The sequence below is a fragment of the Patiria miniata genome, unplaced genomic scaffold, assembly GCF_015706575.1.
Source record: "Patiria miniata isolate m_02_andy unplaced genomic scaffold, ASM1570657v1 HiC_scaffold_22, whole genome shotgun sequence".
Taxonomy (NCBI): domain Eukaryota; kingdom Metazoa; phylum Echinodermata; class Asteroidea; order Valvatida; family Asterinidae; genus Patiria; species Patiria miniata.
Window position 1 is genome coordinate 8,087,630 of NW_024037061.1, and position 14,622 is coordinate 8,102,251.

Consider the following 14,622-nt stretch of genomic DNA (forward strand, 5'->3'; position numbering starts at 1 on the left):
CCGCAATATTTAAGATGGTTATATTTGTCTGCCAACAGGGGCCATTGTGTGGGGCAGGTTACATCGCCAAAAAGCAATGCATGTACATTTTGCAACCTCTCCCCTTGCTTTTCACATTAAATTTGGGGTGGAAATTGTTTTTTTGAGGGGGGATGAACTTTTCTGCATGCAATTTGTACACAAAAAGTACTTTGACCCTTGAAAAAGTGTTCTATTGTTGTTGTTTTCACATTATTTTCACATTACCAATAACCTTGTTAATTACTTGATTCAGTGGGGTATACATTCATTCCCTGTTACTGGCCGAAATGAAGAATACAAGTATTAGATAAGATAAAAAGGCCATTCAAGGTGCCAAATATATAACATAACAAGGCACATTATGATTTTTTTCTCTCTTGGCAGGTATCACCTTGGCATTTACAGAGACGCAATGAGAAGCGGAGACCAATTCGCTTGGAAGTGCACCCTGTGTGTTGCAGCTATGCCAGTGCTAAGGGATCCAACTGCCAATGGAGAACCGGTAAGTTTGCATATTCACTTTGCTTTTAGCGTCGAAGAATTCAATTTCTTGAACTTTTTGAATCCGGACCACTTTCTTGATCACATACCGTACAAATGGATTTGAATTTTTTTAAAAGGAGGAGAGCATATTCAAATTCTACTAAATTCAAGCACCAAACATAACTAGTTTGGTACAAGTTCACACAAGGTTTTGTGATCATACCGTAAACCGTTCGGAAAAAATTGTGCTTTGTTTTGATTTCAGGCTAATATCTTCATTTTGAATTCACCTAACTTTGACCTTCCGGTACACCCGGAAGTAAAGGTCAAGCCAGTTTACGTACCAAAAATGTTTTAATAGTTAATGGTCTATCTCATTACAGAATACCATCATCATTGATTATTGAGTTCAAGAGTTATAGGTGAAAGTAATTGATCACTTTTTCAGATAAAATCCCTCGTAATTTGACACCTGATGATGTAATCATGACGTCAGAGTAATATGCACCACTTTGGCTGAGGGCCGATATATATTAAAAGTTACAAGTTCATTCCATTATACCGTTTTGGAGAAAACCCACGGAGAAGTATTGTCCAGAAAAAAAAGGAAAGAAAGAAGATTTAATTGAGAACAAATCCAGACAGTGGTCGGGTTGTGCCCGACCACTCAATAAGTCCCCAGGCTAAACAATTTGCCCCGGTCTTGGCAAACTGCAAAACAACTTTTTGTAGGTTTCAATATCCCGATGTCAATTTGAACATGCTTTCTTCCTATGTTAAATTCAAATCCATTTGTACATGGTATATGTGATAAAGAAAGTGGCCCGGATGAGAGATACTTTTCTTAAAAAGCAAATTTGATACACCAATAAAGCATATCTTTAAAGAGCTTAACATTAGAGAGCATGTCAAACTTTCCTTTGTTTTCTGGGAGTAAGTTCCACTTTTTGAGTGGTCGGGCACAACCCAACCACTCTCTGTTTTTGTTCTGATAAATCTTTCTTTTTTTTCCCAGACAATACTTCTCCGCGGCTTTTCTCCTAAACGGTTCATGATATGAACTTGTAAGTTTCAATATATATCGACCCTCATCCCTAGTGGTGCATATTACTCTGATGTCATGATGATGTCATCGGGTATCAAATTACAAGTGATTTCAGCTGAAAAAGTGATCAATTACTTTAACCTAAAACTCTTGAACAAAATAATCAATGATGTTTGTATTTCGTTATTTTTTGTTGTGTACGTGAACTCGTTTGACCTTTACTTCCAGGTCTACCGGAAGTTCAATTTTGGGTGAATTTACTTATGATAGTGTTTAGTGAGGACTGCCAGACAAAAAAAAAGTGGGATGACGCCCCCCCCCCCCCCCCCCGGCCCTTTTAGGGTTAAACAGCTTGCTTAGACAATAGTGGCCTATATTTCTTAAAAACTTTTTTTTTGTGGGTAATTTTGAAGGACTGATTTGTGTACTGTTCATAATTATGCACTTTTGCCAAGGAGTACCTTTGTGACAAAAGCAAAATAGCCCCCCCTCTTACATGTATTGATGAGAGGATTTGCTACATTTTCTTGTCACTTTCGATGAACACAAGTATTAACTTCTTGTATGTATTTTTGCAACACGTAATAACGTGCATAAAAACAAGATAGGCTGAATTTCTACTGCATGTTTCCTTTAAAAAGTGCCTTTTGCTCGACATTTTCACTGCCACGGTATACCAACAGAAGTGACATTTCAGTGGCTTGTTGAGATGCACTGGTATACTGCAGCTATATTTCTCCATTATATACACATGTTTTAATCACAATATTTCTTTTTAATAAAGGTTTCACCAAGAGACCCAAGTGTGACCGGCCAGACTTAAATTCCTGTAATTATGCTGCCAGGTCCCGTCTGTAAAATATTTCTTTGTCGATGTCTGATATTTTTAGCATAAACAGCGATGCGAAAGTTGTCGGAGCATGCGAGCGCCCTCTTGTGTTTTCCGTTGAATAGAGCATACATAGTTGCGTAACAATTTGCATATGACATGCAGTGCGAAAAAGCCTTTTATTCCGTGCAGTGTCTCAAAAGCATAGGGCTTCGGACGCACATTCCGTGAATTTTTCACTAGTTTTTTGGCAAGTAAGCAAGCATGGGTAGGTCACTTGACTGCTTGTCGTTGCTGCTGCCAGCCACACCTTATTGCGAGCCAGCCAGAGAAATAAGAGAATGTTCTAGCCTGAAATGAAACACATGAGACATAAAGAAGGATGTACGAATACAGAATATTGAATACTCTTTTTATGAGCATTGCTGTTTAAAACAAACAAATGTTAAGAAATAGATGTACTGTATAAAATGCATTATAAATTCATCAATATAGAATAACTACGGATGGGTACACATGTACTGTGGAGATGAAACATTTTGATGGCACTGATGGTTATTTAATATTCCTTCATCGAAAACATTTATTAATATTTATGAGATTACTTAATATGTACAGTAATTTTATTACAGCTACTGCTTGTAGTTCTGTGGTTCCTGATGGTCACAAATAGAGAAGCCTTCTCGAGTAGACCAGTGTATCCCTTATCCAGCATCCATAATATTTGGGTACGTGTATAAAACATTATTGCTTGAAATGTGCCTAAGAAATTGGAGATTTAGAGATTTGGAGATTAATGTGTTGTAAAATTATTGCATAGCAAGTGCTTATGGAGATTATTTCTCCTTGATTAAATTTGTATGCCTTTAATATTTTTATGCCTCTCGTAAGAAATGTACTTGTAAATTCGCAGCAAAAACATTTCTATGGAACAAATCAATGGAAATTGAGGTTTATAGAACCAGTAAAGCAATTTCTCAAGATAAGATATAACCAAGGATAAGGAGAGATGGTTATTTCAAATAATTAAATAATTGAATATTGGATTCATAGTCATTGTATATTTGTAAAAAAATTAATTTCTATTCTTCTGTTTTCTGTTATTACAGACTGCTGAAGAATGACTGTCGTTTTTTTGTAGTTTTTTGTTTTTTGTAGTAATAAAATTTTGATCAATTTATAGTGGAATATATACCCAGTGTCACTTTCAAATTTTCTGCGTAACCTTTCCAGCTCGGTTACAAAAATGGCGTAGTCGGCAGGATGTCATAAAAGGCATCTTAATTTGTGACACTTTGATCAAATATAAACGACAGTCATTATTATCATCATCATCATCATCATCATCATTATCTTCAATGACAACCTTCTGGAGAGAAGCATCTTTGATCTGAAGGGTGGTTTGCTGCAGCAGTGCGTTTTACATCATCTAGTCATCTGAAGGATAGTGTAATATATGGCCAAATTGGGAGTTTTAGATTTAAGGTCCATTGAGGTCATCTCATTTCACTAGTCATATACTAATGGTAGACAATCTTTTATCGTGCTCTTGACCATGTGTACATATTATCATTGTCTAACTTCATTCTGAACAACTGGTGAAGGATTTTTTTAAGTAAACATTTCCTGTCCACTGTCTCACTCAGTCTAGAGCTGCCAAGATAATTTTTTGTCTTTTGAGAATATTTTCACCTCTTCAATCATTATACTTCCCCTATTACACAATTTTAATCCCGGATGATTGTGACCGGCCAGACTTAAATTCCTGTAATTATGTTGCCAGGTCCCGTCTGTAAAATATTTCTTTGTCGATGTCTGATACATCACAAAAAAGTTTAGTGTTCTTTCAGCAAAACGAAAACAGATCACATAAGGATGTGTGTGAATTGTTTTCATTTTGCTGAAAGAACACACACCTTAAGTACATGAGTGATTTGAATGATTTTTGTCCTAAAATAAAGCTTATAAATTGGGCTTTCATACCGGTATATCCTAGGTTTTGAAAGTGCTACATGCAGAACTTCACTTAAACAATCCCACAATCCATTCAATCTCAAAATAATCCCGGCACGAACTGGTCACCCCAAACTCTCTAGGGTGTGGGGAAAATCTTTTCAAAATTTCAGGATTCAGGATTATTAGGGTTATGACACTATATGAATATCAGTGTCTTATCATAATAAAATATTATCCACTTTTGTTTTAGATGTCCAATGCCATTCTGCAAGACTCCCCGGAGGCGAGTGAGACGTCTCAAGAGTTTGCCAGCCAAGTGGGCGGAGCTACCCCATGACCAGAAGAAAGGCATCTCTGAGGAGCTAGGTAGGATATTGGTGACTCTTTCGTTTAAATAGTTTGTGAGTGTTCAAATATTTCCATCTGCCAGTTAAAGGGTGGAATTTAGGCCAGACTTTGTTAAAAAAGTCAGTTAGGATTATTGACCTTACTTGAAATGTCTGGGTCACAGGAAATATACCTAATGTAAACACTGCAATAAAAGGAAGTCCACTTTCATTGGAGGGGTCATAATTTTTGAAATCTGATCTTCTTATGATAACGTCATTTAGGTAGACCGTGGGGGAATGTTGTTAGCTACATTTTGAGACCCATTTTTTGGTTACGCGTGTGGAAATTTGTGACATGACAATATCGCACTACCGAAACAAATCCCAGGGAATATGGATCGCATAGTGCTTGTATGCATGGGAGCCCGCGGGCTATTCGAATGACCCAGGGGCCAATTACGGGCATGTGTGGTTACGCTTAGCAATTTCTCCTCACATTAATCTTTTAAATTTGCAACTTTTCCAACTTCAAAACATGATTCAGCAACTTTTGATTTGAAATCGAGATCCTAGAATGTTGTTTTTCTCGGAATATACAGCTGAAGCTGAGCTGAAACTTCATCAGGTTTCAGTACCCTTCTTTAGATTTTCAGCACTTTTGCTGCTTCAAGCGAACAAAATGCATAAATTACAAATGATGGACTATACCTTTAAAGTAGATATTTACAATGGAAGGGTTACATGTACATGGACACATGTAATTACCTTTGCTGGTTTTCTCACCAAAAGGTAATCACAGTATGCACTGTGTATGTAAACAGTATAATACTTGCTCATTGATAAGGACAAACCAGTCCTCATTTCTGTTATCAAATTCTGTTGTCTAATTGTCATGAAGAGTTCTTTTTAACCCTAACTCCCTAGCATGATTTACTAGGAACAATACCCATCCTGGCAAATTCCAGCACCGTGTTGGAAACTGCACACACATATTTCTGACTTTGTTTCTGGAGGTGTGCCAACCCAATGTAAAAGTCTGTCAGTTTAGGGGAACTGTACCCATCCTGACAGATTCCAACAAAACATGGTGTTGGGGTTTGATGGGTTGAGTTCTGTGAGGGTTAATCTTCATCCCATCAACTACGAGTACAGATATGCAATCACTAAATTATTATTTCTCACCGTTCCTTTCCATAGCAAATTTCTTGTTTTGGTTTCTTCACATCAAATTTACTTGGCACTCCTATTTGCGTGATCTACATGTACATGTATAAACAGGTTTTAAGACTGTCATGTTCCAGCTTTAACACTGTTCGTGTCCATCAGTCAGTTTCCACTCAGTTCCCCTTGCATGGATGGCTTGCACTCATCAGTTACCAGAGAACATTGTTCTTGACACCTTTCAAACAATTGACTCTTGATGTGCATACTGCTGCCCTTGTGCTGATGGCTCGGTGCCAGTCAGCCCAGGACATTGTTCCTGAGTACTTGCAAGTGACTGCTGGCTCTCTGCTGGTTCTGGATGTACACACTGTTCCCCTTGCATGGATGGCTTGCAGTCAGTCAGACTAGAGCATTGTTCCCGATGAGAACTTGCAAGCGCTGGGGACCCTGCTGGTTCTGCATGTACCTCAACATGCACTTGAACATGCTGCTGACTGTACATGGATGCCTTGCTGCTGCTTTGCCTGGAACATTGTTCTTGACAGCTGTCCAGTGACTGTTGACTCTCTGTGTGTTGTACATGCCCTTGGCTTGGTGGCTTGCTGCTGCTTGGCCTGGCAGCATGGTGCTCTTGGTCATTGTCTGCCTTTGGAATCACGCGAAGCTCAATCTGCTTCCCTGGCTGGGATGGTCGGCTGGGATTCCATCTTGGGCAGCAGTGACAGCACAGTTTCAGGAATGAGAAAGCCTCAACTACAGCTGTACGATAGTCAGCATTTGTGGCACTGTAGACTAGGGAATTGATTGAGCAATTTATGAGTTGCAAGATTTGGATACATAGATTCACAATATGACTTTTTTTTCCAAGTTCTACATACACAACAGCCTGGGCAGGCCAAGAATAATGAACTACCTTGATTGCAATACTTGCATTTGCAATGGCCAGTGAGTTCAGAATGAAGAAAACAGCAGTATTGGTTACAATCATACAGAGGACCTTGCCTGCTCGCTTGGGACGGTTTGGCAACAGGGCTGATTGCTTGTGCACTTTCACCACTACATAGATGTACAAAACAAGAGTAACTATAAAACAGACAATGCTGGTAAGGAAATGAATCCAAAAGCAGATGTCAATGAAGACAGTGTCTGGTATGAATACCAGAATCACACCAACAATAATTGTTGGCACCCAGATTCCTGCTGATATCTTTGCTGCTCGAGATTTAGAGGCTTTTTCTTTAAATGTCAGAGGATTGCGCACTGCAGAGAATCTCTCAGCTGCTATGGTAACCACAAAGAAATTAGAAGCTGCCAGGAACATGTATCGCATTATTAGAGTGGCTTTCCAGGCTTGTAAAGAGTTGTAATCTGAATGTGAATACAGTGCCCATATAAAGTCAGTCATAAGGTAGAGGGAGTCAGCCACAGCCAGATTGGATAAGTAGATGTTGATGATTGTACGCATGGACTTCACTCGAATGACTGTGAAGAGAAAGACAAAGTTCAAGAAAAGGCCGATTGGTGCAATGATATCAGTGCTGAGGGACTGTATTTGTTGATTTTTATCTAAACTCTCGACAAAGTCCCTCCGGAGCCTCCCAATCGATGAAGAGGAGCCATTTTGGTAGCCATCACCCATAGTTCATGTACATTGTAGCATTGATTTCCATGTCTAACATTGTGCTCAGGTGCAACAAAGAGTGGTCTGCCCTATCACAAGATCACTCCAGTTTTATACTAACAGGGAATATAAGACCTTGAGAAATCCGGAGTTGAAACTAAAAGCTTCTTCACGTTTCCTTCTAATATTTCCTTTCCTTGTTTCTATGAGATCAAGTAAAAAATGAACATGTTTCTTGTCCCTGTCTGCTTCCTTTTCCCCGCCCACCTCCTTTCTTCATTTTGGATCACATGTACAATATATTTTGTCTTGTTTTACAGGATGAGTAAAAAAACGTGGAAACCAAACCTATTTCGTCTAAAAAAAAAAAAAAAAAATATTGTGTATTCTGACTGTTTGGAACAACAAAGAAAATGATACAGTATACTTTAAATCTCAACAACTGTATTACACAATATCTTTATTAACAACCCTGGTTAGGCAAACAATATGATTTATGAAATCCCTTTTTTTTTAAGACGGGCCTTCAAAATGACTTTGTTGATTGTTTTCAACTTTTAAACTGAGGTTTTATCGCTGGTGATGTTTCAAGATAATTGTGACGAGGATTCTTGAAATCGCATTTTCGGACAAAACAGGTTTTGGGGTCATTGTGTTTTAATGGTGATATTCTTTGAACGGATTCAGCAATTTCAGTAATGTTTTCATCTAAAAGTAGCCTATGAAATTAGCTTTCCAGTCATTATTAGTTTTGGTGCTACATATTTTTTAAATATCAAATATAATTTTGGGGGTTTGGGTTCCGCATTTTTTAGCTCACCCTGTATGTGTCCAGCAAAATTGTAGCTATGTATTTGCAAGTTTGAAAGCTTGTAGAAAGGGTGACAGCTCCTTTGGACACAGAAGTATGAGCAAAACAGTTGAGAAAATGGAGGAATCCATCCGCCATTTTGAAAAATCCGCCGTCTTGAGTAAAAGAAAGGGCCGCCTCTTTTTTTCTCTCAAAAATTCAGGACGAGAAACTTGTTCATTTGGCCTGAGCTACTAAAATGTAACTTTTGTTTCTGTTGTTTTCACAGCAGTGTAATAAAATCATACAACAGAGTGAGAAATGTTTTCTTAAGGTTTTGATTTTAGTTTCATTTGTAAAATCTTTACTATTTTAACAAGAAAATGAAAATGTAAACGAATATGAAAACAAGCAAGATCATTTCGGTGTTCTCTTCTCTTATCCTTCAGTGTCAGGTCAGTGTCCCTGTACAAAAACGCCGAGTAGTTTGAATTTTTGCAGCATATCTTACTGTTTTCTCTGTATTGTAATGATGATCTTATTTGATGGAATAACCCTGCCAAAATGTTTGTTCAAGTTAAATGATTAAAACAAACCGGGAAGGCAGATTTAAGAATTCTAGTATTCACATGGAAATGGCATCAGATTGCAAGTGATCATGGTTCACATTTACAGAATGCATAAACAATGTACACCCTCTGCTTTAGTTTTACTAAATGGGAATTGTTCAGTGGTCAAGTGTGTGACATTTTGATCAGTCACTTGTGTGGCATTTTGTAATTAAAATTATTCTAATTTTTGCATGGAAAGACCAACTTATGAAGCATCTTAAGAAATTTGCATTTTTAGTCTACTTACTTGCAACACTTTAGTGAACAGTAATCATTTGTATTTACATCACATAAACACTTCGCCCAAAAGTGGCATTTTTGTATTAATTTTCAACGATAGTCTGCTAACCGGCATTTGGAAATAGACTTTTTTCAAATACTGCCCCCAATTTACCAAATTTAGTTAGTCCATTTTGTTTGCAATCGGGTACACTTCCGTGAACGGGTGTATGCCAGTTAGTCTGGTTTCCTGACTTGACAACTCCCCGACGTCTATAAATTACTCCATTTGGTGTGAAGCAGGGCCAGACGACCAGACTAAAAGAACATCATTTTTTTCCCCGGTTTTTCCAGCTTCTATGAACATAAAACTTGAAACACATCAATCTTGGGGTTTTTTTGGTTAACTTTGGTATTTCAGGGGTTTTTTTTCCAACCCAAATATCTAAATGCCAAATCGAAACCAACCTGACCCAAATGAAATGATGGTAAAAAATGTACAGCATTTTTTTTCAGACTTGCACAGGTGGTATGGTGATTCAAGCGCACACATAATTTGATGCAACTTTTTAGCAGAAAATTTACAATGTACATGTTTGTGTGACTGGAATTACGACAAGTGATTGTTAAGTAGATATTTACATTGTACAATGGAAGGGTTACATGGACACATGTGATTACCTTTGCTGGTTTTCTCACACAAAAGGTAATCACAGTATGCACTGTGTATGTAAACAGTATAATACTTACTCATTGATAAGGACAAACCAAAACCTCATTTCTGTTATCAAATTCTGTTGCTTAATTGTCATGAAGAGTTCTTTTTAACCCTAACTCCCTAGGGGTGCAGACCAGTAAATCGGTCCGAAATTGCCTGCGCCGGCCAAATCACGATTTGCATGCCCTCAAAATCTTCGATATTTGAGCATGCTGTGGGCCATGAACTTGAGGGTTTGTAAAAAATATGGGTGGAAGCCGTGCACAGGACTGGGAGCTTGCAGTTCTGTGTAATTTTGATGTAATTTGGACCCTAAAAGCGCTCTATTTTGCAATGGAGTGTAGGCATCGTTTTTCAAAATGGCGATGGGCTTCAGGACTATTTTCAGGGGTGATCATCTTCAGATGGAAATTTCTCCTAAAAGTCATCAGTTGACCCCCCAAAAATTGAAAAGAAAATGAAAGATGATGAAATAAGCTTTACTTTGATGTGTGTCTCGAACATCTTGGAGAGTTGTGAGTATTTTTCCCGAATTTTTGAAGTGGGAGCATTTAGCATTGGGGTCTATGGAAGTTTATTTACTGGTCTGCTACCTATAGTTTCAAAATGGCGCCTTCCACCGTTTGTTGTCAAATGTTTGCGGAGTGTTTTTTTTTCAGGGGGGGGGGGCGGAACCGGGGGGGGGGGGGGGCAGCGTTTCAAAAGGGGTCACCAATGGCGGTTCCGCAACAAATGCGCCCAAAATCTGAATAGGGCCGATGGACCGTCCTCCGATCACAGCAATTTCGAGCGAACAAGGGGGGGGGGTAATTTGGGGTCGGAAGGAGCAAAAACTCAATAAACGCCCGTTGGGGGCGCCCTACAGTAAGGTAGCCGCAAACAGAGGGCTTGTTTTCAGGCCAGAAATCGCAGTCGGAGATTTTTTTTCTCGCAATTTTTTGATGAAATATGAGTCATCCATCCTTCCTCGTGCCGTACAAGTGGTTTGGAAAATTTTTTCAAAACCTCGCTTCTTTATAGGGTGCAGACCAGTAAATCGGTCCGAAATTGCCTGCGCCGGCCAAATCACGATTTGCATGCCCTCAAAATCTTCGATATTTGAGCATGCTGTGGGCCATGAACTTGAGGGTTTGTAAAAAATATGGGTGGAAGCTGTGCACAGGACTGGGAGCTTGTAGTTCTGTGTAATTTTGATGTAATTTGGACCCTAAAAGTGCTCTATTTTGCAATGGAGTGTAGGCATCGTTTTTCAAAATGGCGATGGGCTTCAGGACTATTTTCAGGGGTGATCGTCTTCAGATGGAAATTTCTCCTAAAAGTCATCAGTTGACCCCCCGAAAATTGAAAAGAAAATGAAAGATGATGAAATAAGCTTTACTTTGATGTGTGTCTCGAACACCTTGGAGAGTTGTGAGTATTTTTCCCGATTTTTTGAAGTGGGAGCATTTAGCATTGGGGTCTATGGAAGTTTACTTACTGGTCTGCTACCCTAGCATGATTTACTAGGAACCATACCCATCCTGGCAAATTCCAACACCATATGGGAAACTGCACACGCATATTTCTGACTTTGTTTCTGGAGGTGTGCCAACCCAATGTAAAAGACTGTCAGTTTAGGGGAACTGCATGTACCCATCCTGACAGATTCCAACAAAACATGCCGTTGGGGTTTGATGGGTTGAGTTCTGTTGGGGTCAATCTTTCATCTATCAACTACAAGTACGCATACTCTATCACTAATTTATTTTCTCACCATTCCTTTCCATAGCAAATTACTTGTTTTAGTTTCTTCACATCAAATTTACTTGGCACTCCCATTTTGCGTTATCTACATTGTACATGTACATGTATAAACAGGTTTTAGACTGTCAGGTTACAGCTTTAACACTCTTCGTGTCCATCAGTCAGTTTCCACTTGGTTCCCCTTGCATGGATGGCTTGCACTCATCAGTTACCAGAGAACATTGTTCTTTACACCTTTCAAACGATTGACTCTTGATGTGCATACTGCTGCCCTTGTGCTGATGGCTCGGTGCCAGTCAGCCCAGGACATTGTTCCTGAGTACTTGCAAGTGGCTGCTGGCTCTCTGCTGGTTCTGGATGTACACACTGTTCCCCTTGCATGGATAGCTTGCAGTCAGTCAGACTAGAGCATTGTTCCTGATGAGAACTTGCAAGCGCTGGGGTCCCCGCTGGTTCTGCATGTACCTCAACATGCACTTGAACATGCTGCTGACTGTGCATGGATGCCTTGCTGCTGCTTTGCCTGGAACATTGGGATCACACGAAGCTCAATCTGCTTCCCTGGCTGCGATGGTCGGCTGGGATTCCGTCTTGGGCAGCAACGACAGCACAGTTTCAAGAATGAGAAAGCCTCAACTACAGCTGTACGATAGTCAGCATTTGTGGCACTGTAGACTAGGGGATTGATTGAGCTATTGATGAGTTGCAAGATTTCCGTACATAGAGTCACGATGGCACTTTTTTCCCCAAGTTCTACATATGCAACAGCCTGGGCAGGCCATGAAAAAGACACTAACTTGATTACTATACTTGCATCTGCAATGGCTAGTGAGTTCAGAATGAAGAAAACAGCAGTATTGGTTGTAACCATACAGAGGACCTTGCCTGCTGGCTTGGGACGGTTTGGCAACAGGACTGATTGCTTGCGAACTTTCACCACTACATAGATGTACAAAACAAGAGTAACTATAAAACAGACAATGCTGATAAGAAAATTAATCCAAAAGAGGACGTCAGTGAAGACAGGCTCTGGTAAGAATATCAGAATCACAGCAACAATAATTGTCGGCACCCAGATTCCTGCTGATATCTTTGCTGCTCGAGATTTAGAGGCCTTTTCTTTAAATGTCAGAGGATTGCGCACTGCAGAGAATCTCTCGGCTGCTATGGTAACCACAAAGAAATAAGAAGCTGCCAGGAACGTGTACCGCAGAATTGGAAATGCTCTTTGGGCTTGTAAGAAGTTGTACTCTGAAGGTGAATACAGTGCCCATATAAAGTCACTCATAAGGTAGAGTGAGTCAGCCACAGCCAGATTGGATAAGTAGATGTTGATGATTGTACGCATGGACTTCACTCGAAGGACTGTGAAGAGAAAGACGAAGTTCAAGAAAAGGCCAAGTGGTGCAATGATATCAATGCTGAGGTACACTTTTTGTTCAGTTTTATGTAAACTCTCGGTATAGTCAATCAGGGCCCTCCATATTGATGAAGAGGAGCTGTCTTGGTATCCATCACCCATAGTTCATGTTCATTGTAGCATTGATTTCCATGTCTAACATTGTGCTCAGGTGCAACAAAGAGTGGTCTGCCCTATCACAAGATCACTCCAGTTTTATACTAACAGGGAATATAAAACCTTGAGAAATCTGGAGTTGAAACGAAAAGCTTCTTCACGTTTCCTTCTTATTTTTCCTTTCCTTGTTTCTGTAAGACCAAATGAAAATATGAACATGTTTCTTGTCCCTGCCTGCTTCCCTCCCTCACCCACCTCCTTTCTTCATTTTATAAATCATACATGTACAGTATATTTTGTCTTGTTATACAGGATGAGTCAAAAAAGCGGAACCCAAACCCCCAAAAATATTAGTCATATTTAACAAAATATGTAGCACCAAAAATAATAATGACTGGAAAGCCAATTTGAAAAACTACTTTAAGATGAAAAAAAATTCCTGAAATTGCTCAATCAGTGCAAAGAATATCAGCATTTAAACACAATGACCCTAAAACCTGTTTCGTCTCCCCCCCCCCCAAAAAAAAGCAATTTATTGTGTATTCTGACTATTTGGAACAACAAAGAAAACGAGACAGAATACTTGTTTCAACAGCTGTATTACACAATATCTTTATTAACAACCCTGGTTAGGCAAACAATAGGATTGATAAAATCCAATTGTTTTTTAAAGACGGGGCTTCAAAATGACTGTGTTGAATATTTTTAACTTTTAAACTGAGGTTTTATCGCTGGTGATGTTTGAAGATAATTGTGACGAAGATTCTAGAAATCGCATTTTCGGACAAAACAGGTTTGGGGGTCATTGTGTTTAAATGGTGATATTCTTTGAACGGATTGAGCAATTTCAGTAATGTTTTCATCTAAAAGTAGCCTATGAAATTGGCTTCCAGTCATTATTATTTTTGGTGCTCCAGATTTTTTTAAACATCAAATATAATTTTTGGGGTTTGGGTTCCACACTTTTTTAGCTCACCCTGTATGTGTCCAGCAAAATTGTAGCTATGTATTTACAAGTTTGAAAGCTTATAGAAAGGGTGACGGCTCCTTTGGACACAGAAGTATGAGCAAAACAGTTGAGAAAATGGAGGAATCCATCCGCCATCTTGGAAAATCCGCCATCTTGAGTAAAAGAAAGGGCCACCTCTTTTTCTTCTCTCAAAAATTCAGGACGAGAAACTTGTTTATTTGGCCTGAGCTACTAAAATGTAACTTTTGTTTCTATTGTTTTCACAGCACTGTAATAAAATCATACAACAGAGTGAGAAATGTTTTCTGAAGGTTTTGATTTTAGTTTCATTTGTAAAATCTTTACTATTTTAACAAGAAAATGAAAATGTAAACGAATATGAAAACAAGCAAGATCGTTTCGGTGTTCTCTATATATATATTCTCTTATCCTTCAGTGTCAGGTCAGTGTCCCTGTACAAAAAGCCGAGTAGTTTGAATGTTTGCAGCATATCTTACTGTCTCTGTATTGTAATGATGATTACAATGATTACAATGATTTCTGTGTTGAGCTGCCCTATTTGTAGAATTTTATCTGAATTGTCTAGATAGTCCCTCCGGAGCCTCCC

General features: G+C 38.9%; 1 protein-coding gene and 1 long non-coding RNA gene across 2 annotated transcripts in view; both read left to right on the forward strand.

The window, feature by feature from the left end:
* Positions 1-2,816: 2,816 nt before the first annotated feature.
* LOC119730158 lies at positions 2,817-3,518 on the forward strand. The gene is made up of 2 exons (XR_005271344.1): positions 2,817-3,106; positions 3,488-3,518. It is a non-coding gene; the product is annotated as an uncharacterized LOC119730158 (long non-coding RNA).
* A 106-nt stretch (positions 3,519-3,624) lies between these two features.
* The window catches only part of LOC119730004 (nuclear receptor corepressor 2-like), a 29,981-nt gene continuing 18,983 nt past the window's right edge, over positions 3,625-14,622 (forward strand). The window contains exons 1-2 of the mRNA XM_038202794.1: positions 3,625-3,629; positions 4,585-4,700. Of these exons, the coding sequence (XP_038058722.1) occupies positions 3,625-3,629; positions 4,585-4,700 (121 nt within the window). The remainder of the gene's footprint in view (positions 3,630-4,584; positions 4,701-14,622) is intronic.